At 36.7% G+C, this 26,502-nt stretch overlaps 1 protein-coding gene and 1 non-coding gene across 2 annotated transcripts; both read right to left on the bottom strand.

Moving 5' to 3' along the window:
- Positions 1-20,080: 20,080 nt before the first annotated feature.
- On the bottom strand, positions 20,081-20,151 carry TRNAG-CCC. Its single transcript has one exon. It is a non-coding gene; the product is annotated as a tRNA-Gly (tRNA).
- Positions 20,152-20,815: 664 nt separating this feature from the next.
- On the bottom strand, positions 20,816-25,984 carry LOC115960609 (thylakoid lumenal 17.4 kDa protein, chloroplastic). Its single transcript, XM_031079547.1, has 4 exons — positions 25,804-25,984; positions 25,245-25,366; positions 22,942-23,188; positions 20,816-21,249 (listed from the first exon to the last, which is right to left on the bottom strand). Exons 1-4 carry the CDS (start codon positions 25,919-25,921, stop codon positions 21,026-21,028), a joined length of 711 nt encoding a protein of 236 aa, XP_030935407.1. The 5' UTR covers positions 25,922-25,984; the 3' UTR covers positions 20,816-21,025.
- Between the last annotated feature and the right edge of the window lie 518 nt (positions 25,985-26,502).

Here is a 26,502-nt window from a genome sequence, read left to right as displayed (position 1 = left end):
GAAACGAACAAATCAAAGACACAATTAGAACTACGGCACTACTAAGTTTGTACTAGTCAACAAAGAAAACATCAATGTTACGAACACAATTTTATCATTTATAATAAATGAAACACCATTTTTGTTGAATCTTCATTAGCATTAAATTTGTCGTACATTAATCATAATATATCTAATAATTTTGAAAAAAATATTGTAAAAATTACGTTGTCCTTTTAACTTTATGACAAAGTTTATTTTTTAAATTAAGTTTAAAGAGAAATCCTTCATACTTCTCATTATATCTTTTTTATTGAATTTAAATTTTGACAAATCTACTGTTAGATTCTATTTTCTTATTATTTCTTCCATACTTGCATAATTTCAAGAAAATTAAAGATTATACATAATAAATACATTTATAAATTTAATAGTAATTAATGTATAATTTGAACGATATTTAATATGCATGTTTTATATAACAATATTAGTTTCTTAAAGGAAGTTTGAATGATATTTTTTCCAATCTCAATTCTTTATTTTATTCAAAGGACCATACTGTGTATACTTGTTTTTAATAATTATTTTAATATCTCATAATCAACTGTTTTTATAATTATTTTAATTTTTGTATGTGATCTAATAAGTATTACTGTTTACTCAAAAAAAGAAAATATAAATATTTATCCCACATTAATTGTATGTATCTAATATCCGTTGTTTATAACTCTAGTCTCCCACTACAAAATATTAAAACACTATTATTATTTTTCTGTGTATTCTAATTACTGTTTACTTAAAAGAAAAAAAAAAAAAAGTTCTGACACCCACAAGGCTACAGCCTATAATCATGTCAACAAGCTGACATACAAATATTTTAGATTATATTGTGTCGCATTGTTCCATATCTCTGGAATTTGATTATTATATGTTGTAAAAACAAATTAAATTAAAAAAGAAAGAATGATTAAGACATGACAATATGATTTGAAACCATGATAGAATCTGAAACATCCACAAAATATTAATGGGTTAATTTATTGAATAAAATAATGTTTACATTTATTACGGCCGAGAATTAAGACTTTAAGAAAGCCAATCTTTCAATGGTCAGAATAATATACACGGCACTGATCGTGGAATGAAACAAATGGGTGGAGAGTGTTTCATTGTATGGATAGTATATACATCAGTATTTTACTGCATCAAGAGCACTAGATTATTGAACGCCAGACAAACCTTTTTGGGGTAATACTTAAGTAGTCTAAGAACAAGATAACCCGTTTGGAATTATACAACTTATACTTAGGTAGTCTCTCGGAGTTGTGCTCCAGGACTACTTAAGTATTTTCCAACCCATTGTAAAAAGGTATATGTACTTTTAAAATATAATAATAGTTCTTAATTTCAATTATGTAGATAGAGCAAAATTATCATTCTACATTTGATAAATTAGCGCGAAGTTATGATTTTTAAATTTCTCATAGTTTTTCTCTTTTCAAATAAATTGGAAAATGTGGATTTTTTTTAATAAATAGTAGTTATTAAATTTGCAATCCATGCACAAAATACCTCAAGAAACATTAATTTGGACATAGGACAATGATTTTCTACTATGCATTAGTTTATAAGTTAAGAGATTTTTTTTTTTAGAGAATTTCAACCTATGGCGTCCGCTTCTGATAATATCTCTTTATTATCAGACTAAGACACCAATCGATTTTTGGTATAGACGAGGATTGAACCCTATATCTCTTATATAACCATTAGAGACTTTAACAGTTAAAAGATAGCTTAGAGATCTCATGATTTTTCACATAATTTTTTCCATAATGATTTGTCTTATTATTCAATCAAGACATTACTATAGTGTTTTTGGTCAAGAATACATTGAATTTCAAACCCTTTATTTGAGGACAAATGATTTTACTACTTGATCTGACTAGAATTTATAAGAAAATTATAAGTTAAACTTCCAAAAAAGATACACACATTTGATGTAACTTCACAAGAATTACACATTTTTGAGACTGTAAATTTCTTTTAGATCTAATGGTTAAAAAATCGAATTGTCTATGTCATTATTAAACATTTATTGCTTGTCACACCATCTAAATTAATTCTGTAAGGATGCGATTCGTGGCGGACCGTAACAGTGTCGGGTTCGCACGTGAAAAGGCCCCTAACAACATCATTTGTAGAGCGTGGGTTTAGAAGGCTAGGCCTTGATCGATAGGCGGTGGGTTTTTCGCGGTGTTCGTACCAGTTTAAGTTTTCCTACACCCCTGGAGTCTTTCTCCTGGAGGTGGGCTGGGAGGCTCTGGTTTTTGGCCATTTTTCCCAACCCCTTCTTTAGGTTACTTATTTTTCCTTTTATACTCGCCTGCGTCCACTGTCCTTCGCCCACGTATAGGGTCAACCTTTCCAAAATTGATACTTGTCCCATCAGCCCATATTCAAAGTCGTTGGGGGTGGTTGTAAAAGCCTAAGACTGCGGCTCTGTCAGGTTCAGAGTATTGAATGGCAGTGAGAGCAGCTTTCCCTGGATATTTTAGATCTTTCGTCCTGATTTCGGTCCTATACCGTTTTTACCCTTCCTTCAGGGGGGGAACTTTGGGGTCTGCCGAGGACTGAGCCGTCCTCGGCGATACCCACAGGCTATTTTGTCGAGCTTGGGCCATAGCCCTCCTCGGCTTGGGCCTTCGGATTTTCCCCAGGTAGATGGGCCTGGCCCGTAAATCATTTGAACCGTCCTCGGCGATACCCACAGGCTATTTTGTCGAGCTTGGGCCAGAGCCCTCCTCGGCTTGGGCCTTCGGATTTTCCCCAGGTAGATGGGCCTGGCCCGTAAATCATTTGGACCCCACAAATTCAATTCAAAAGCTTTTTTTTTTTTTTTTTTTCTGTCTATACCTTATTTATTACAATCATGTTTAGAGAGAGAACATTATTCAATATTTATTACATCTTTAACGTGTTTAGAGAGAGAGAGAGAGAGACGCTAAGGTGGTTTTTTTTATATTAAAAAAAATGAAAATATTAGAATCACTCTGTGGAGAAGTTGAGTTTTAATATATATAAAGAGTGTGAAAATAATTTTTAAAAGTAAACCCAAAAATATGAAAATATAAATATTTGATTAAAGGTTTTGTATATTTCATAAATCCACATAATCATATTTCCAGTTTAATTTAGTGTGCGTTTGGGAAGCGCGTTTTGCGCTTCCCAGACGCACATTTGCATTTTTGTGACTTTTTATTTTTTTTTTCAAAGCCGGAACTTTTGACTTTTCTTCCATGAATAGTGCACGGGTGTATTGTTTATGGGACCCACAAACATCACTTTTCAACAATTTTTTCATTAAAAATGGGTCCCATGATACTATTTACATATTTAAAAATTATTTTGCTATAGTGTTTTTCAGTTTTTAGTTTCAATTTTCAATTTTCAACTGTATCCAAACGAACCTTTAGTCCTATTGAGTAAGTACTGTAAAAAAATTGAAGACCTTTCGATAAAATGGAAGGATGAAAAATAGTACTTATGACAAACATGGTTAAAATTGTGTGGACTTTTCAAGGGATTACAATCAATGGTATTTTAGATATTGCACCGACATAAAAATAATTAATAATTAATGATTACACAGTTTCGTCATAAAAGAGTTTGTTTATATGTTCTTAAGCTTTAGACAGACTACAACTTCTTATAAAAAAATAATTTAAAAAAAAAAAAAAGGTCCACGTTCTAGCCGGCCAACTCAAGCTAAAGTACATACTCTAGGTTAGAAACATCATGTGCTTACTTGCTCCACCTACCCCATATTTATATTGCGTCAGATTGTTCTCCACATTTCTGTAGTTTGATTACTATCTGTTGTTAAAAAAAAAAAAAAATTATTGAGACAAGTCAAAGTGATTTGAAACCAATATTAGAATTTAAGTCAAAGTGATTTGAAACTAAGATTAGAACTTGAAACCACCGCACAGCCTTAACACAATGGTTAGTCCATAAATATAAGTGCTAGTATTTGTGAAGTGTGGGAGGGTAAGAATCGAGGTTTAAATTTTTAAAAAGAAACTTTACACGTATATACATTTAGATATAATTAGTGTAGTATTTCTACCTTATATAAATACAAATAAATTAGAATTTGAAACATCCACAAAATATTATTGAATACAATTATATATTTACATTTGTTTCAAAGAGAATTAAGATTCTCAAAAAAAAAAAGAAAAAAAAAAAAGGAGAATTAAGACTTTAAACTAAGCCAATCTTTCAATGGTCAGAATAATAGAATATACGGCACACTGCCCAAATTCAATTTACAATGGCAACCACACTTTTTAATAGATTTGTACGTGAAAATACATATGGGCTTCTCAAAAAAGAAAAAAGGATATGATACATATGGCATTGCGCCCAACATTAAATGTACTGGGATACTAGGGATATGATATATGTGGCGTTGCGCCCCCCGCCAAGGCATTAAGTGTACTAGACCGAAAGACAACCTTTTGGAGGTAATAATTAGATAGGCCCGAAGCATTGCTCCGTAGAGACTATTTTTCAAAGATGGTGAAATTTCGAATCAAAGAAATTTACCCATAATAGATCGCTAAACTTAATTAAAGACAAATCATTTTATTTTTGGGTAATACGTTGATTGTCTCAGAGCATTCTCATATGAGAATGAGCCCCATAGATAGTGATATTTTGGATCAAAGAGATCCTTCCATAGTAGATTACTAGACTTAATTAAAGACAAACTATTTTGGATAGTACTTTGACTGTCCCGGAGCATTTTTACATGAGAGGGGACCTCACAGATAGTTTGATGTAATACTTTGATGTCCTTTGGGGTAAAAACAAGCATTTTGGAGTAATACTATGATGTTTCAGAACAATGCTCTGAAATCTCACATGAGGTGGGCGTCATAGTAGATTACTAGACTTAATTAAAGACAAACTATTTTGGGTAGTACTTTGATTGTCCCGGAGCATTTTCACATGAGAGTGGACCCCACAAATAGTTTGATGTAATACTTTAATGTCCTTTGGGGTAAAAACAAGTCCTTTGGAGTAATACTTTGATATTTCATAACAATGCTCTGAAATCTCACATGGGTTGTGACGCCCACCCCATGTAAGAGTTCAGAGTACTACTTTGGAACTAATAAGTATTTTCCAACCCCCTGTGAGAAGGTCTATATATTTTTAAAATAAAATAATAGTTTTCAATTTTATTTATGTAGATAGAGCAAAATCATCATTCTATATTTTTAAAATTGTCATAGTTTTCCTTCTATTAAAATGATTTGAAAATTGAGGACTTAATAAATAGTAGTTCTTAAATTTGCAATCCATGCACTAAATACCTCAAGAAACATTCATTTCGAAATATGTTAACTTTTCTACTATGCGTAAGATTATAAGTTATCTTATAAGGTTAGAGATAGCTTAGTTTGATATCTTGCGAATTTTCATTCAATTTTTTATAGTGATTTGTTTTATTATTAATTCAAGACATTGTTTTGGTGAAAAAGATATTCACATAATCATATTTGACCATTTTTATTTAGACAAATCGGGTAAGGACAGTTAAAAAACTTGAACAACCTTTAGATGGAATGGAAGGACGAAAAATAATAGTTTGCTCCTTTTCTTTTCTTTTTATTTTTCATCCACTTGTATATACACAATTTTTTTTTGTTTAAAAAATGTGTTGCTTTTTTGTTTTATTTAATGTGAACATAATTGTAAATTTATACCAACTTCACTTTTCCATCTTCTCATTTTTCTTCTCAACCAAACAAATAAGTTTTCTATCTCTCCACATTTCCAACATTCCAACTGTGGGGCCCAAATGATTTACAGGCCAGGCCCATCTACCTGGGGAAAATCCGAAGGCCCAAGCTGAGGAGGGCTATGGCCCAAACTCGACAAAATAGCCTGTGGATATCGCCGAGGACGGCTCAGTCCTCGGCAGACCCAAAGTCCCCCCCCCCTGAAGGAAGGGTAAAAACGATATAGGACCGAAATCAGGACGAAAGATCTAAAATATCCAGGGAAAGCTGCTCTCACTGCCATTCAATGCTCTGAACCTGACAGAGCCGTAGTCTTTGGCTTTTACAACCACCCCCAACGACTTTGAATATGGGCTGATGGGACAAGTATCAATTTTGGAAAGGTTGACCCTATACGTGGGCGAAGGACAGTGGACGCAGGCGAGTATAAAAGGAAAAATAAGTAACCTAAAGAAAGGGGTTGGGAAAAATGGCCAAAAACCAGAGCCTCCCAGCCCACCTCCAGGAGAAAGACTCCAGGAGTGTAGGAAAACTTAAACTGGTACGTACACCGCGAAAAACCCACCGCCTATCGATCAAGGCCTAGCCTTCCAAACCCACGCTCTACAAATGATGTTGTTAGGGGCCTTTTCACGTGCGAACCCGACACTGTTACGGTCCGCCACGAATCGCGTCCTTACAATTGGCGCCGTCTATGGGAAAGGCTTGTGTGTTGGTATAGGAAGTGGGTCGATAGAGTTTCTTCGTTATATCTAACCGTTGGTTATAGAGTTCTAGTACAAAGTTCTGTTACGGACTACGTTTCTTGGCTAGGGGCTTGGTTGAGGAGCTAACTCCCTTAAAGCTAAGGTCCCCCGTAAAGAGCAAACTAGGCACGTGGTAACGTTAACCGTATGGATAAACTCTAGGGGCTTGGCTGATGAGCTAACTCCCCTAGAGCCAAGACCCCGCACAAAGAGAAAACTAAGTTTTGAACAGAACCAAGGCATTGCATAGTCCTCGGACTCAAGCCTCTGGGGAAACCAACTACCTGGATGTGGAAAACTAGGTTTTGGACAGAACCAAGGCATTGCATAGTCCTCGGACTCAAGCCTCTGGGGAAACCAACTACCTGGATGTGGAAAACTAGGTTTTGGACAGAACCAAGGCATTGCATAGTCCTCGGACTCAAGCCTCTGGGGAAACCACTACCTGGATGTGGAAAACTAGGTTTTGGACAGAACCAAGGCATTGCATAGTCCTCGGACTCAAGCCTCTGGGGAAACCAACTACCTGGATGTGGAAAACTAGGTTTTGGACAGAACCAAGGCATTGCATGGTCTACGGACTCAAGCCTCTGGGGAAACCAACTACCTGGATGTGGAAACTAGGTTTTGAACAGAACCAAGGCATTGCATGGTCTACGGACTCAAGCCTCTGGGGAAACCGACTACCTGGATGAGGAAAACTATGTTTTGGACAGAACCAAGGCATTGCATAGTCCTCGGACTCAAGCCTCTGGGGAAACCAACTACCTGGATGGGGAACCAACTATTTAAAAAAAAAACTATGGCACATAAACCTCAAAATTCATCTGAAGAGAGCTCTGCGTTAACAGATGGGTTAATACCTTGATTGCGCGGATTCCTCGGTCCACCCTCTGATCCCCCAATATCAAAGGGGTTAATGCGATACGGCGTAACATATTATCCAGAAGCACAACCAAAGCCCCTCGCTACTCGGCTACCCTCTCGGACGAATTACTTAAAGTTTGTCGTACTCGGACATCGCTCTTGCATGCATCGCGTAGCACTCAGCCGTTATCCCGGTTAGTTCCAAGAGTTTAATTTATTTGATGACTAACCTTGTTATGTTTGATAATATTTGTAAGTCTAAACTAGTAGGAATCTGTGTTAAGGCCTTTCTCTGCCTAGAATATCATTAAGGGCAAACTCATATTTAATATTCATGCATAAAGTAGTGGTTACAGAGAAGAAAGATATGTATAGAGAAATAAACACATATTTTATTAAGACAAAGGAACAGTACAGTGTACAATGGAAAGCTGAAACAAAGCCTACATCGAAGCTAACTACGTAAGTAACGAAGAATACAAGAGAGTAAAGATAAAGCCGAGGAGGCAGTTCAGAGGAGAGGTTGGCTACTGCCTCGAGACCTTATTCCCCCTCCATGCTTTTGCACGCCCATAACTCAGGCAGCAAAAGAACCCAACTTGGGGCCTACACCGGTACAGAAAAGGTGCAGGAAACCTGACCTCAGGCTAACACCATCTACAGAAAAGGTGCAGGGAGCCGGAAGTTGGGAAGCCCCCGCAAAAATTTGCCTGCTACAAGGCAAACGGCGCTGATGGCGAAAATTCCTTTTTCTGACATACCAAAAATCTGGCATGATCAGAACCTGCTTCGGATTTTGACTAAAAGAAGGAGGAATACCATCTTCCTCCTGTCAAGGCGGAGGACTGGCTTGAATCTGTGCCATCCTTGTCCATACCATATCACCTTGAGGATTCGGTGCCTCTGAAGCGCGCGGAGACCTTTCATCCCTATCCAAGCCTTAAACATCTTGCTTTGGGGCAGTGGCACTAGAAAGAGAGATCGCGGATATGGAAGAAATATAGTTCTGAAGGGAACGGGAGAGTTCATGTGCAAGTGAAGTGATCCCCTATCCCATTTATACCCAGAAGTAAACCGATGGCATTTAATTCGCGCAGCGTCCCAAGGAACGCTATAGACAAAATGTCTCTGGCTCGATTTCCAACGTCATCTGCAACCCTGAGGATAAAGGAGTCTCGAGAGGGTGCACCTCGAACACTGGGACGCCAAAAGGTACCGCGTGATCAAAGGTTATGGAAACACCTCTTAATTTGTGGGCCCAGTAAATTCGCGGCCCAGGCCTGTTCAGCATATGGGCCCAGGGACAGAACCAAGGCCTTGTATGGTCCTCGGACCCAAGCCTATGGGGAAACCAAGTACAAAAAATTATAAAAATTACAAGTTTTGGACAGAACCAAGGCCTTGTATGGTCCTCGGACCCAAGCCTATGGGGAAACCAAGTACAAAAAATTATAAAAATTACAAGTTTTGGACAGAACCAAGGCCTTGTATGGTCCTCGGACCCAAGCCTATGGGGAAACCAAGTACGAAAAATTATAAAAATTACAAGTTTTGGACAGAACCAAGGCCTTGTATGGTCCTCGGACCCAAGCCAATGGGGAAACCAAATACTTGGATAAGAAAAGGTTTGAATCCCGTAAGATGGGTTACTTGGTAAAAATGTCAGGTCACTTCATCCACGGCTTAAACACCATAAAAGGTTAAGGCCAATAAAGGTGTAAGGAAGGGGGTGGAAAGCCCCAGCACTTAGTCATACAAGAAGGCCGCTCATTTGGTGGGTGCTATATCTTCAAATGGTTATTCCTTACATGACATCAAGCCTTCGTTTCTCTCCTCGACTAGCATGGGGTAAGTATTACTCTTCACTGATCGGCCTTATTATGTCAAGCATTTCTATTAAAGTTATGGCGACGTCTTTTTATTATCAAATCTTTTGGTCTTAGCCGTCATTGATTTAGATGCTATATTAATATGCCGAGCAGCGTTTGTAGATCCAAAAGAAAAAAAAAAAAACATAGAGACAAAACATGCGAAATAAAATAACAACAATTTTTATTAATACGAAAAATTATTACAATGTACAAAGAAGGGCTCGAACGAGCCTATACAAAATGTGAACTGCCTAAGCGATAGTTACATCCGTAGTACAGATAACTAAACTCCCAGGCGTCTTCTAAACTCGTTTTCAAAGTCTCTCCAATCTTTGCCTCGATACTGCTCATATAATGATAAGAACCTTCTTTGGGAAGAAATGGCGGAGAAGGAAATAGTAAGGAAGAAATCAATGAAGAAGATGGAGGAGATGAATGAAGAAGATGGAGGACATGAGTAAAGAAGGAGGAGAAGAAGAGAGAAGAGATGAAAAGAAAGAAAAATGAGCAAAAGAGGGAGAAGTGAAAGCACCAGGATGGAACTGGTGCTGGGAAGACTAAGAAAGGGAGATGGAGAATAGCCTCAGTGAAGGAAGAGAGGAAGAAGTAGAGACGCTTAGTCCCTGCCTCGATCCTGACTCCCAACACACTGGAACCATACTAGGTATGCTCATAGGAGAGCGGTTGGTACTGATGATGGGTGTTCTCGACTCAGTCACGCCGAAAGTTTGACGTGACGAGTCCCTGCTTCGGATTTTGACTGAAAGAAGGGTGAGGTTGATTTTGAGTTTTCGCCATCCCTGTCCCGATCGAGCCATAATGAGCTTTATTGGAACATGGCGTCTATGGGAGGGGTTTGGCTCCTGCATCACTCGTTGTTATGATAAAGTGTATCACGATTTAGTTTGTGGACCAGTGGGTAAAATGAACCCTCGGGGAGGCCAAATATTTCAAATCTCAGAAAGATGAGAAGGAATTCTTTATAAAAACAATAACCTCCGCCTTTCCTTCTTATACTGAGGGTGGAGCGGGAGACATTTAATAGGTTCAGATATCCAAAGGAATCTGCCAACACGAACATGCCGGTTCCGTTTCTCCACCCCATCAAAACAAACCGCCGAATTAAAGCAGTCTCGTAAATAGTGGTCATTAAAAGCACGTTTTGGGATACCCAAACGATAAGAGCGCATCAAGCGCGAAATCAAAAGACTGCCTCATAGACCGGCGCGTTTCTTGGACAGATGAGGAGCCGCCAGCATTATTAAAAGGCCAAATTGATTGGGCCGTAGGAAGAGGTTTGGCATCGCCAAAACCCCCCTTTCCAACCAAGAGGTTGGACAGCCGGGTTTTGAGGGGCTATTGTGGGGCCCAAATGATTTACGGGCCAGGCCCATCTACCTGGGGAAAATCCGGAGGCCCAAGCCGAGGAGGGCTATGGCCCAAGCTCGACAAAATAGCCTGTGGATATCGCCGAGGACGGCTCAGTCCTCGGCAGACCCAAAGTCCCCCCCCTGAAGGAAGGGTAAAAACGGTATAGGACCGAAATCAGGACGAAAGATCTAAAATATTCAGGGAAAGCTGCTCTCACTGCCATTCAATGCTCTGAACCTGACAGAGCCGCAGTCTTTGGCTTTTACAACCACCCCCAACGACTTTGAATATGGGCTGATGGGACAAGTATCAATTTTGGAAAGGTTGACCCTATACGTGGGCGAAGGACAGTGGACGCAGGCGAGTATAAAAGGAAAAATAAGTAACCTAAAGAAGGGGGTTGGGAAAAATGGCCAAAAACCAGAGCCTCCCAGCCCACCTCCAGGAGAAAGACTCCAGGGGTGTAGGAAAACTTAAACTGGTACGAACACCGCGAAAAACCCACCGCCTATCGATCAAGGCCTAGCCTTCCAAACCCACGCTCTACAAATGATGTTGTTAGGGGCCTTTTCACGTGCGAACCCGACACTGTTACGGTCCGCCACGAATCGCGTCCTTACACCAACCAAACACAAATAGGAGAAAACTAAATCTTTTCTATCCTTCCATTTTTCTATCCTCTCTCCATTTTCTATCATCTCACTTTTCCACTCCTCCAACCAAACAAACCCTTATAGTAATGGCTAATAAGTAGACCGAGAGTATATGCTTATTGCTTAATAATTGTGAATTGACTTTGGGTCGAGGTTTTCTGGTTTGGTGCTTACCCGAAAACATAGTGCATTCTTCGTATATGCTTATTGCTCAATAATGTTGAATTGACTTTGGGTCAAGGTTTTGTGGTTTGGTGCTTACCCGAAAACATAGTGCAGTCTTCTGTTCATTAACTATTCAATAATCATTTGAAACTACATTTAACATAGTCTTCTGCCACCACATGCGTCTAATAGTATTATAAATAGAAAGAAATAATGATGAAGTTAGGACAATCATTGTTATTTTGAAATAATGGGTAGCAAAATCAAAACTTTGGGATCCAGATCTGGTACAATAGCTCATCATGTTGTAATGAATCAATGAAATATTGAAAGTTAAAGTTAACTTTAATTCTCAGTTCTCAAATCAAAAAACATTTTAACTTTTCCATTTTTTACCTTAAAATATTTCAAACTTTTACATCTCAGGACTACACCGTAATTGCCCCATGCAATTATTGCATGGAATTCAAATCCTGACCACAGTAACTTTCCCCACCCCGATTTAGAGAAATTATGAAATTATCATGGTAGACAAGTGACATGATTAGGAATGATCATGGGTAGGGTATGGATCGGGTATACCCATACCCTATCCGAAATGTTTGCCCATGGATACCTGGATACCAATACCCATTAATATCCATACCCGATCCTTGTCCGAATGTATTATCCATGGATATCCATACCCTACCCAAAACCTATTTAAAAAAATGCATAGAATATCATACACCTATAGACCTACCAATCAATAAAGCAAAAAAAAATTAAAAAATTAAAAAATTAAAAAAAAAAAAAAAAACACGAATATACATATTATCAAAATTTTGCTGAAATAGAAAAAAGAAAAAAAGAAAAAAAGAAGATACCACTGTATCTCACTCAGCTTGCTCAGCAAGACTAGCCAAGTAAACTAGATGTTCTCTCTTTCTCCATAGCTTCGTTTCTCAGTTTCTCTCTCTTTTGGAAGCCTTGTGATTTCACCAATTGCTTTCTGTGAAATGCGGTATGAGGCGAAGAACTAGATGTGCCTCTCTCTCAACACCATGGCTTTGTGTCTTAAGAACCAGATGCCAAAACTGTAACCGCCATCAACAACGGCTTCCCAACAAGCTCGCGTAATGGAGAAAGCTGAGTTGAGTTTGATCGACCATGACCCACTCCAATCACCTTCTCTCGCTGCTCAGGTACATCACAGAAAGCTCCAATCCTGTTCTCTATCACGATTTTGAAGATTGATCACCTTCTCTCTCTCTTTGATTACGTTCTCTCTCTCTAATCATGTTCTCTCTCATGACTGTTAATTTGGGTTGATCGAGGTTTTTTTTTTTTTTTTGATGGGTTTGATCCGATTGTGTTTGTGTGTTTGAGGAGAGGTAGAGAGCTTTGAGAGAAAGATATTTAGGTTTTTTTAGTATGGGTCGGGTTTGGGTAATATCCATACCCTACCCACAAAATTCGAGTAATATCCAAACCCTACCTGATTACCTTTACCCATGAAGAACTGGGTATTACTCGGAACATTTGGATCGGGTAGGGTTGGATATCCATTACCCAATGGGTATGGCCATCCCTAGACGTGATTCACCATTCCACTTAAAAACTCCCACTTGTTTAAAATTACTAAGTTTAAATTTTTTTTATAACAAAAACTAATTACTAACTTAGCAATTTTAAACAAGTAGAAATTTTTTAGTAGAATGGTGGATAAGTAACGTGATCCACCAGAGGACATATAATTTCTCCCTAATTTACGGCTCCTTGGAAACTTTTGCACAATGTCATAGAAATGCGAGTAATGTTAGGATACATAACTTGACAGAATTTATGATAAGTTGTGATTAGTAAAAGTGTATTCATATATAGTCCAACGTCACATTTTAACTAATTCTAAATTTCTACGTGTAGAGTTGTGGCACACAATTATGTGTACCTAACCTTTCTCTAGAAATGTAGAGGACAAAGTAAAATCGAGTCATAGAATTCCAAGAATAATTAATGTAGAAGATGAAATTTTTATCCATATGCATTGATTTTTGAATTGAAAGTACGAGGAAAAAATTAATCGCACTTTTTCCACCGTTGGGGGTGGGATAGTTAATTATGATGTCCCCCGTACCTTTTTATAATTAATAATTAATTTTTTTTGGTTTCCAATTAATAATTAATTACCCTCCTCTTTAGTACTTTCTATTAAATTAATTTGCCATAAAATTCATTCTCAAAAAAAAAAAAAAGCCATAAAATTCTTTTTTTTATTTTATTTAATTGTCCGGACTCACCTGTTAATAACCTCAGTATTGATATCCTCCATAAAAAAAATAAGCATTACTGCTAAACATCTCATACTCAAAATAACAATAGTTAACCATTTTGCCATTGAACACCTTCACCATTACCCTAAATTTTAATCTAAGCACCAACATATATATCAAAGCACACCTAGATAGAGTTAGGAATTTTTATTTGGAGATCGAGTTATGGTACTGAAATATTGATCAGGACAAACCTTGCATGCACATACACGTGCATATAATGATGATAATAATAATAATAATAATAATAATAATTTTCTAATAATAAAGTGAGTTATAATTTTTAAATATATTACATGCAAAAAATTATCAATTTTAATGTACATATATTTACTAAAAAGTTTAGAACTTATCAACTTCTCTTTAAATTCTAACTGAGTACACGAAATTTATCTAATTTGATGATGAACTTGTACTCTATATATATATATATATATATATTATTTCTTATCAAAGTTACACTTTTATAGAAAAAATTAATCTATTACCATGCATCACCATATAAAATTTTTTAAATTTTTTTATTTTTAATATAAATTACCAAATTATCTACTAAAATGAATAAAGCAATTACAATAGAATCAATGATTCAAAATTACAATAGAACCTGTAAGGACACGATTTGGTGACGAACCTAAACAGTATTGGGTTCGTACGTAAAAGGCCCAGACAATATGATTTGTAGAGCGTGGGTGTAAAGAGCTAGGTTAACTGTGGTATCTACCTCTAAGATTTTCTCTCAAGCCCATACAAGGTTTTCCTTCTTTTTCGTTGGTATAATCAACGTTTTTTTCTTAAGTCCCTAGTGTTACTCTCTCTCTCCCCCTTCTTACTTCGTTCTCTTCAGTTTTATGTGTGTTCTTCTTTTTTCTCGATCCCCTTCTTCATGTTCTTCGTTTAGTTTATATACTCCCCTTCGCGATCCATCCTCGCCGAACACGTGTAGATTGTGTCCGGGGGATTTCTTTCTATCCCATCTGGCATCTCCTGGAACTTCCTATGGGCAGCTGTAAGGCTGCTTCCCTACTGCTCAGGTATCACCTCCACATTAATGCGGCCAGAGAGTTGGTTGAGAGGTCATTAATGCGGAGGCAGCTATAGTTTCAGATATTTGTTTGCCTTATCTCTTTCATCTTTAGTCGGCTACTCTACCGTTTGAGATGACCTAATTCTGAGATCTGATCGCGGTGAGACCACGTCTTGATCGTCCTCGGACGCGATCGTCCTCGGACGCATACTGCCGAGGAGCATGACGTCCTCGGACGGGTATACGGCCCCGGATGGGCCACTGGCCCAATAATCCTCAACCAATTCTGAATCCTATGGGCCTATCAACCGAATGATCCCCACAGAACCAATAAGAGCAAATTTTACAATATAAAAAGAAAAAGAAAACTAGCTTGTCTAGCTCTATAATTAATGAGCCAATCATTTAATTTTGTTTCCAAGAGGAATTTTGGAGGGTGGAGAGATTAATGATTATACGTACTATAATTTTTGTTTTTTAATAAAAGCAGCAAAAGAACCATGGACCCAAAAAAAAATGACCCCAAGAAATTGAATTACATCCTAGCTGTATTTTGTTTTGAGAGGGATGCAGCCAAAAGGTAATGTGATGTCATTTGGATTGGACAGGAGGTTGGTGTGGGAACTAAGACCTAAAAGAGAAGTCGGCAACCAAGAAAAGTTAAGAGATTTTTTTCTTCTCTTCTTTACCAAAGTTACCAACAACTTCAATCATAATCGCCGACTTAATAATTAATGAGTTGTGAAAAAAAGGGGTGGGGTTTAATAGCATTCACCAATAATTTTTAACCTAGCTATTATTGGGATTTGGATTCACAATATCTTCTTGATTTTTAAGAAGAAATATAAAAAAATAACAGTTTTGATAAGGATGTTTGAGCTACTTCAGTTGTTTTGCTTACTTGACTTTGAGAAACAGCTTTTACAATGAAATGTTTATGCTTTGTGGGTAGGTTTTGAATGCCAGTCTTTGTCAGAGTTGGAGAATCCGATCTATATATCTACCTAGTTCTGCTCCAAGAACTAGCAGGACCTAACTACTGTGTGCGGATATAGACCTTATATATGCATGGACCAAAGTAATGGGATTTGGATATTTAGCATATAATATTATTTAGACCAAAGTTTGATTAGGATGTTTGAGCTACTTTTTGTTTTGCTCACTTGTGATTTTGATTTGTTTGCCATAGGGCTAATCACGCAACCACATTTTCAAGAAAGTTTTGTAGGGGAAATAAACACCTTGGGGAGCTTCTTTAAGTAATTAATATAACATATAGAGACACACTTTAACCCAAAAGGCCTAAGCCCAATGGGTATGTGCTCAATTATGTTATATTAACCACTCATTCTTCTCATCTTTATTCAATGTGGGACTTCACTCACACGTGTAACCCAACAATCTCCCCCTCACGTGTGAGTCTCTGCCTCTCTGTGGGCTTCAAGACCTCTCTGTGAGCCATGAACAAGTCCTACTCACTCCCCTTGTTGGGAAGATAAACACCTTGGGGAGCTTCCTTGAGTAATTAATATAACATATAGAGACACACTTGAACCCAAAAGGCGTAAGCCCCAATGGGTATGTGCTCAATTATATTATATTAACCACTCATTCTTCTCATCTTTATTCAATGTGGGACTTCACTCACACGTGTAACCCAACAATCTCCCCCTCACGTGTGAGTCTCTGCCTCTCTATGGGCTTCAAGACCTTTCTATGGGTCATGAACAAGTCCTACTTACTCCCCCTTGCCTAATGGGCTTTTCACTTCATCGATGCATCATCCATGAGTCTCTCGTACGCCATCCATGGGAACCACGTGTCAACCCCGCACGCACATCCATGGGAACCCCGTACGTCCATGTCCATGGGAACCTCGCACCACACCATTATTTAGCACCATTAGCAATATTCTTTGTTGGGCTATTTTCTTTTTTCTTCTCCAGGATCTTTATGTGTGGGCCGTTTAGGCTTTCTCTGTTCCCGCTGGGTAGGGATCATAAACACCTCACCACTTTCGCCGCACACCACCATGGGCTCTGATACCATTTGTAGGGGAAATAAACACCTTGGGGAGCTTCCTTAAGTAATTAATATAACATATAGAGACACACTTTAACCCAAAAGGCCTAAGCCCAATGGGTATGTGCTCAATTATGTTATATTAACCACTCAATCTTCTCATCTTTATTCAATGTGGGACTTCACTCACACGTGTAACCCAACAATCTCCCCCTCACGTGTGAGTCTCTGCCTCTCTGTGGGCTTCAAGACCTCTCTATGGGCCATGAACAAGTCCTACTTACTCCCCCTTGCCTAATGGGCTTTTCACTTCATCAATGCATCATCCATGAGTCTCTCGTACGCCATCCATGGGAACCACGTGTCAACCCCGCACGCACATCCATGGGAACCCCGCACGTCCATGTCCATGGGAACCTTGCATCACACCATTATTTAGCACCATTAGCAATATTCATTTGTTGGGCTCTTTTTTTTTTTTTCTTCTCCAGGATCTTTATGTGTGGGCCATGTAGTCCCCGCTGGATAGGGACCATGAACACCTCACCACCTTCGCCGCACACCACCATGGGCTCTGATACCACTTGTTGGGGAGATAAACACCTTGGGGAGCTTTCTTGAATAATTAATATAACATATAGAGACACACTTGAACCCAAAAGGCCTAAGCCCCAATGGGTATGTGCTCAATTATGTTATATTAACCACTCATTCTTCTCATCTTTATTCAATGTGGGACTTCACTCACACGTGTAACCCAACAAGTTTTACATTTTTGGTGAAAGAGATGCAATAAGTTTATATCACTTCAATCTTTATCACAGTTCAGGGAAGCATTTACTTTTTGTCCCATGTGCAAAGTATGGGCATTTTGACGAAAGTTCATAATTTTTTTAATTTTTGGCAAAAAGAGATGGCAATAATTTTGGTTTATGTGCAGGTTCAATCTTTATCACACTTGAAGAAGCATCTACTTGTGCTGTCATATGGAATATGCATGAACCAGAAAACTTGAGAGTGACTATACATATATAGAGCCCAAGACTTGAGTAACTATGCATCTCAAGCTCAACTATGTGCTGTTTGAAATTACAGGTTCGTATCACTTCAATTTTATTATCATCACACTTGAAGAATCATCTCCATGTGCTGCGATATTAATGAATCCGACAACTTGAGAGTAACCATACATAAAGGCCCATGACTTGAGAGTAACTATCCATGTATGCATCACATGCTCAACTATGTGCTGTTTGATGGTGATCCCAGCGTATTGTTAATGCTATGTCTTCCTCATCCCCCAATCCAGAGTTAGCTTGTATCCTTGATGAATTCAAACCTATTCTCAATTCATTTTTGTGTACTGAGACTTTGTTTTTTCTTTTTTTCCCTAGGCATTTAAACTTTCTTACTCATAACATTGCTCGTTATGCTATTTTTATTTCCTCTTCTCTCCGCTCTTAAGTGTCTTTGCCCCTCGATCCTCTTTCTCTTTATTGAATTATATTTAGGGAATATATATATATATATATATACACACACACACAGCCCATAGCCCATTCAATGCAAGACACTTTCTTACTCGTAACATTGTTCGTTATGCTATTTTCTGTAAGTGGGATAGACCTTTGATCTCTAGGCATGTAAACTTTCTTACTCATAACATTGCTCGTTATACTATTTTTTGTAAGTGGGACAAGCCCTTTATTATTTCCTCTCCTCTCCCCTCCCCTCTTAAGTCTTTGTCCCAAAGATCGAGATGGACCAATGGACCAACGCATCTTTGCCCTTCTTTCTTTCTTACTCGTAATATTGCTCATTATGCTATTTATTTGTAAGTGGAACAGACCCTTTATCCTTGGGCATGTAAATTTTCTTACTCATAACATTGCTTGTTATACTATTTTTTTTTTGTAAGTGGGACAAGCCCCTTATCATTTCTTCTCCTCTCCCCTCTTAAGTCTTTGTCCCAAAGATCAAGATGGACCAATGGACCAATGCGTCTTTGCCCCTCTTTCTTTCTTACTCATAACATCGCTCATTATGCTATTTTTTTTTTAAGTGGGACAGACCCTTTATCCCTAAGCATGTAAACTTTCTTACTCATAACATTGCTCGTTATACTATTTTTTGTAAGTGGGACAAGCCCCTTATCATTTCCTCTCCTCTCCCCTCTGAAGTCTTTGTCTCAAAGATCGAGATGGACCGATGGACCAATGCGTCTTTGCCCCTCATTCCTTTTTCTCTTTATGGAATTATATTTAAAGAATATATATATATATATATATATATATATTCTTAAATATAATTCAATAAAGAAAAAGAGGGGTTTGCGTTGATCTATCTTGATCTTTGGGACAAAGACCCAAGAGGGGAGAGAAAAGGAGATGATACAGCCCATGACCCATTCAATGTGAGACAATTTCTTACTCATAAGATTGTTCGTTATGCTCTTTTTTGTAAGTGAGACCGATCCTTTATCATCTTTTTTCCTCTCCTCTCTTGGGTCTTTGTCCCAAAGATCAAGATGGATCAACGCAAACCCCTCTTTTTCTTTATTGAATTATATTTAAGAATATATATATACACACAGCCCATGTCCAATCAATGCAAGACACTGGCCCAATTTTGACCCAAAATATTTGCACACACACAGCCCATGCCCAATCAATGCAAGACACTGGCCCAATTTTGACCCAAAATATTTGCACACACACAGCCCATGCCCAATCTGACCCAAAATATTTGACAAACGCATCCAAGGAATCGAACCTTGGTCAGTTCATGGCCCAATCAATGCAAGACAATGACCAAAAATATTTGACAAAACATAATCAATGCAAGCCACTGACCCCCAAAATATTTGACAAACGCATCTATGGAATTGAACCTAGTCAGTCCATGGCCCAATCAGTGCAAGACAATGACCCAAAATATTTGACAAAACAGGTATGTTATGCTATTATATATATATATATATATATATATATATAAATGGGTTCAAATTATACATTTTTTACACCTTAAATCATTAAAAGATCTAATGGTTAAAAAAATATCATTAAATTTTATTACTTTTCATTTTATTGTCTAATTAATACTAGCATTTTTTTTTTCTCTCCTTATTTAATTGGTTTCCACTTGATTAAAACACATTGCCATTTTCAATAACCAAAACCGTTTCAACAAAGAAGTACACCAGAAATTTATAATTAATTTTACAAGACACTAACCCAAAATATTTAACAAAAAAGATATGCGCATCCAGGGAATCGAACCCTGGTCAGTACCGTGGGAGGGTACTATGATACCACTACACCAGATGCGCTAATTTGATATGCTAACTACTCAAAATCTATATAACTAATGATATAAGCCTATTTTAACAATTATTACTTGTAAATTCATAAAATTATATAGAGTTTCTTGACAAATTAGCATAGATGTAAGATTTTACGATTTTAAGGGGGATCATGATATAGGGTTTCACAATGAAAATATTCTTAAAGAGTGTCTTTGAATTTCTCTTCTTTTATGTTTTATGACTTAAAAGTATTCTCCTAAAGAAAATTATGAGGTGAATTTTAAATTTGCTCAATGGAGCTTACCTTCAATTGAAAAGGTGATACTTTTCAAATCATCAGTAGGCAAAGTGAAACTTATTTTAATCATAGGTGTGTAAAGTTAAAGGTGTAATTATCCCATAAAATTTTGTTCCTTCTAATTATTAATCCATATGATTAATAGTCTACAAGAAAGTGATTCAAAACTATTATTTGTGTTTATTGAAGGGGCTTTTTTTTTTCTAAATATTATTCGTTACCCCATCAAGCTTTCAATAGGAGATGATGAAGAAATGATATTAAATAAATAATAGTTTCTATCTTTTATCTCAAAAATAAATAAATAATAGTAAAAGCAAAATATAAATAAATAAGTAAAAGGAAATACAACAGCAAACCATATAATACCTCCTTTTTAGAAACTCAAGCCATATAATACCTTCTTCCTTAAATTGTAGGTCAAAAATCAATAAAAATTACCAAGATACTAAGAAATAGCAATGATCAACACATATATAATTCCTTTACAACAATAATTATTTAATGGGGTATCTATTACAAAATTCTTCATGTGACATAGTAGCCTACGTTTGTTTATTCAAAGGATAGAAGAAATGTGTGAAAGATGATAATATGAGGTCATCGACATCCTAACTCAGCTCTTCCATCAGCACTGATTGAAGTATTAGTACAAAGCTTTTGAAGATCAATGTAGCCAATAATGGTGTCCTCAAAAACTGCATCTTCCAACTGAGCTTGATTAAAGGTGGAGCCAGACAATACAGTGTTTCTAAATACAGCTCCTTTGAGATCAGCTTTCTCGAAATTAACACGATCCAAAACTGCATTTGAGAAATCTACACCTACAAACAATTATGGTCACTATTAGTCAACATGAATTTATAATACAATTTTGTATAGTTGGTATCTTCAAATTAGAGCACAGACAATGATCTTAAAATTTGCTACTGAGACATCTGGTTTGGTTTGCAAATCCACATAGGCTTATTTCTTTTATTGAAAGTAACGGTTAATTTCAAGGATTCTTGCTCAGATGCCTTTTAGTTTTTAGTAGCTATGACCAGATGTTTGTAAATTTTAAGTATTCTCTTAGTCTTGACCAAGAAAAAGGAAACAACTTGTGAAAGGTGAGTCAGCTTTGAAGACATTCATAGAACTTTAAATGGAAATAATTCTCTCTTCAAGCCTCCCGCATCATATATTACCTATCAGTTCATCATATCGGCTTATCTTCTCCCTCTTTTGCCCAAAGCTAAGATTGTTATGAAATTATCATATTTAGAAAAAGAACAATGAGGCATGTGGATATGTTTTAAAAGAAAAAAACTGACTTAAAAATGACGAGATTACAAGAATGGGGACCTTGCGTTTTTCTTGTTTAGAAAGTTCTATTCTAATTCCAGACAAAGAATTAGTAGCTTCATAGTAGTTACGGAGTTCCAAATGAAATGGCCAATCCTTGTATTATTTGATCCTTACATTTCACTATCTTTTGTGTCTTACAATTGAACATATTTAGAAAAAGCACGATGAGGCATGTAAATGTGTACTTCTTTTTAATTTTTAAACTGACGTAAAACTGACAAGATTACAAGAATGGGGACTCCGGGTTTTTCTTGTTTAGAAAGTTCTATTCTAGTTCCAGACAGAGAATTAGTAGCTTCATAGTAGTTACAGAGTTCCAAATGAAATGGCAGATCCTTAAATTTTTTGATCCTTACATTTCAACTGTCTTTTTGTGTCTTACAATGGAACATATTTTTTAGAGATATCAAGGTCCAAGACATGATCCCACTGCAACTAGTCTAAATTCAATAGACCAGAACCTACTAGTAGTTCTAGTGCAAGTAAAGTAACCCCAGGGTTAGTCTATATTTAGCCTAGGATTAATCTCTCTATATATCGTGCCAACAGACTCACTATAACACAATTCAAAACAATAAAAATGTAGCTGCTCAAGGGCTTTCCACTATGAATGCAGGCTGTTAGGTCGAACCACATTTATTTCTATGTACATCCGCTTTCTTTCTTTTTTCTCTCTCTTCACTCTTTCACTCTTAATACCAACATAAATTCTAATATGGTATCAGATCTATGTCACAAAAATTCTTACAGTATTCATGCGTATACATATATATGTGATTTAAATGGAATTCTCTACGTTCATCACATAACACAAACAGATCATCCCCAGAGTATCAAGATCTGTCATTGTTTAAACTTTATTCAAGGGGATGGAAGTACATGGGAATGCCTTTTAAAATAATAATAATAATAAGTAAATGGAAGTACCTGTAAATGATATGAGGGAAAGTATAAAACAAATTAAGAGAATCATTCTTCTCATAGTACCTCAGATCAGGCCCATTTAAAAAATATAGATATTGATGTGTTAAGCTTGTAATAGTGTATGCCAGCTAATTATCTAAATATCCTTAGCTAAAAGATTTGCACTGGTAAACCATATGAACAACAAATAAGTGGATTATTTCACAAAACAAAACTTAAAGGATGATTTATAGATAGGAAATTACCTTTGAAGCTAGCTCCAGCAGCATATGCCTTTGACATCACCACTTCTGTCATGTCTGCACCATCAAACTTGGCATTTGACATAAGTGCTGCTGCGAGAGACTTCCCCTTGAGGTTGGATTTATCATTTGTGTAATCACAGAATCGGAGATCAATCGGCTTGTCATAAACACCATTTGCCTGACCTATTGTGTTACCAACGAATGCTTTCTCACATCGATTGGGCTCTGTTGATAATGGAGGCAGCCTCTGTATAGCAAACATGAAATACATTTGTTCAAGTCAAGTCCTTTACAAGTAAAATTTGTATTCTTCCATGAAATTTAGGTCAGTGTTTTTGTGGTAAGAATGATCTACATAGTCTTCTTGTTACCCGATAAACTGTGTGATTGTCTGAAAAAAAAGAAAAAAGAGAGAGAGAACATGCATGTAAAACACACAAAGAAACCAAAAAGACATTAAAAGACCCTATCAGAGAAGAAAAACCACATGAATGAGTACGTGAGCACCATGCTCTTCAACTTCAAACTTGAAGAATTCAGGGGTCAAAAACCCCTCTATTTTCATCCATCCAAATACAACACCTATTGAGAAGACACAAAACCAAACTTGTCTTCTCCCAACTATTCTCAAGTCAGGAAAACAAAAATGTAAATAGATTCCAGATCATCAGAGAACGAAGTAACAGCTCATTCACTGATTATGCATCTCTGCAGATCATGCAACAACCATTTCATTTTCCACTTCCCTGTTATCCAACCACCTGTTGCCAAATATCTCTCTCATAATTACAGACAAAGCTAACAACTTTATGCGGGGTTAAATCTATCAGCTATTATAAAAAGATATAAATTACCACTAAGATGTTAAAATGAATATCAATTAGAAAGGAGAAAAAAGAGTTCCCATTTTGAATTCTATCTTTGCAGAAAAATGGTTTCTCCCTAGCTTAAATGGCACCTTCTCTCGTCATAAAACAAGTTGGAGGGTAAAGTTCCAGATTCAAAACACAATGGGTGCTTGTGTAGCTTAGCAAAAAAAATAGGCTACTATAGCTCATTGTTCCAAGCTAAGATTGCAAAGCTGAACATCCCAATCAACACGTCACATAATTTTTCAATCTTTATCAATTAGAATATAAACATTCCAGACATTCTTTCATAATAGCCTCTTAACCATACTAAATTTCCTTCCTAATTTCACACACTTCTAAGATTGAATCATTTTTCATGGATGAAATAAAAAGGTGGTTTCATACGGTTACTTCAACCAAATAACTGTGAATGAGGAGCTGGTAGATTCAGCAGAGAAGATGCCTCATGGTTCTCAGAACAATGGACCCCGTTAAGGAAGCAGGAGGAAATCAAAACAGTCATATCTGAGTATTACATTGATGGCAAATCACTAAAGGATTTTCAACATGATTCCCTGTTCAAGTCCAAAAGAGTTTATCCTCAAACAGGGTAAAGCTGCTGGACCAGGTGCCATTGGGCAATGGGATGTTTGAATCCCAAAGTAGAAAGGAGTAATGACATTTCCCTTTTTGGAATGTCCTAAGAGTCTAAATTCCTCAAGTTATACTTATCGATTACTAGGCCTAAATATTTATAGATAAAGACCATTTTTCCTTTAGCTAATCATTGGAGGTGACAATTGTTTTTAGGTATGAGGTATCAGGGATTGTGACACTATTGTGACAAGTTTCATAATCCTAACATCACAAAACACAATGACAGATTTATCACTCTTGAGGACATAGTGATATAACTTATTGAGAATGTGAAAGGCAGTGGCCTTGACGTCCTCCCTAAGGCATTACCCCCACAAGATTGCCCTTGACCAATACCTCAAACCACACCCCTTAAGGTATTCCCAATCAACTTAAGTCTGCCAAGCCCTGACGGGTATCCTGGACCCTCCTTCTGACTTAGACTGGCATGAAACATCCATGCCTACCCAGGGCTTGCTGGAGACATACCCATCTAGGAAGCCACTACGTATAATACTAAGACGCCTTCATTGATGTGAGCCCCTTGATGAATGTATCTTAATTTCTTGATTAAATTTCATGAGTCAAACCATAACTCAGTTGTAGCTTCTCAATTTTCAAAGCAATGTCCAACCTTTAGGCATAATTCAGTTAAATATGTTATAGATATATGTGGCAGATATGCAAACGCTTTCAAGAAAACAAAGAAGCAAGCTAGTTACTCTATGCACGTTAGTAATTGCTTATTAAAAAAAAAAAGGGATCACGAAATTGAGTGTTTCATGAAATACTTATATAGAAGTGTGTGATCTGAACCTGATTAGCAGCAATTACAGGTGAGGTAGCAGTCAAAGCCCAAACAGCAAGAATACCACAAGCTACATTCTTAATTTCCTTGAAATGGAATAAGCTTCTTTTGGATTCAGAACCATCTCTAGCTGCTCCCAAGCACACCAAACATCAATAGCATCTATCAGCTTGACAATATTAAACTTCATTTAGTGGGCATCAACAGAATCAAACTAAAATCAAAGAAATACTGGAGACTTTCTGTATAAGCAATTTGCATGAATTCAAACTAAATATCCATATAACATGATGAACTAATCATAACCACAAACTTTTCTTTACTAGTCAAGACAACCTCAGAATTCAAAGTCAACCAGTTAAACCAAAATTCAAACTTTTATCTTATAAATTTTATAAATGTATAAAAATACAAATGGTTACACTCATATCTTTGTTATCATTCATCTTCCGTCAGTTTCATTCAAATATCAAAATAAAATTCAATCTTATAAACATAACAACAAAACAAGTAAAAAGAATGAGAACAAAAGTTTGAACTTTGGTTTAAGAAATGTGGGAGTCTTACCAGAGCAAGTGATTGTGATGGAAGAGTGGAGTTTTGGAATGGGAAAAACTTGGCTTTTGGGTGTAAAACTTCGGAGACAGAAACTGTTTGGAGAGAGTGGAATTGAAAGAGTAGCCATTTTTATTTTTTTTCAATATTTGGAAGCTTTTCTGTGTCTATGATCAGGCTTGTATCTTATCCGTTGATGGTTCCAGTGGGTAGATACGAAATATCTTTCTGACGTGACATGACACGTAGGATTGTGGATTGGAGTTGTCTGGACACCACAGGTAGGGGTGTGCCGCCAACCCATTAACTCGCCAAAACCTACTAAACCCAATCCAATCTAACTCATTAGGTTGGGTTGGTTTTTAGGACTGAGTGGGTTAGGTTGAGTTACAAAATTTTTTTTGATAGCAGATTAGGTTAGATTTGGATCATAAAATTCCAAATCCACCAAACCTAACCCGACCTACTTATATATTTAAAATATATTATATAATTAATATTTTTTTTAAATAACTAGTTCTTTCTATCCTATATAAAAGTCAATTAGTTCATACAAACCCTAGTAAATTACTATTGTTACTTAGTCATTAGTGTTGTTTGCCTTTAAGGAGTTACATTGACACTAATCTTTGAGTTTTTTTTAATATATTTATATTTATATTTTTTCTGCTCAATTTAATAATAATAGTAATAAAAAAATTGTTCAACCCA

Source organism: Quercus lobata, chromosome 9 (genome assembly GCF_001633185.2).
Source record: "Quercus lobata isolate SW786 chromosome 9, ValleyOak3.0 Primary Assembly, whole genome shotgun sequence".
Lineage (NCBI taxonomy): Eukaryota > Viridiplantae > Streptophyta > Magnoliopsida > Fagales > Fagaceae > Quercus > Quercus lobata.
This window is presented reverse-complemented; position numbering and strand designations above follow the sequence as displayed.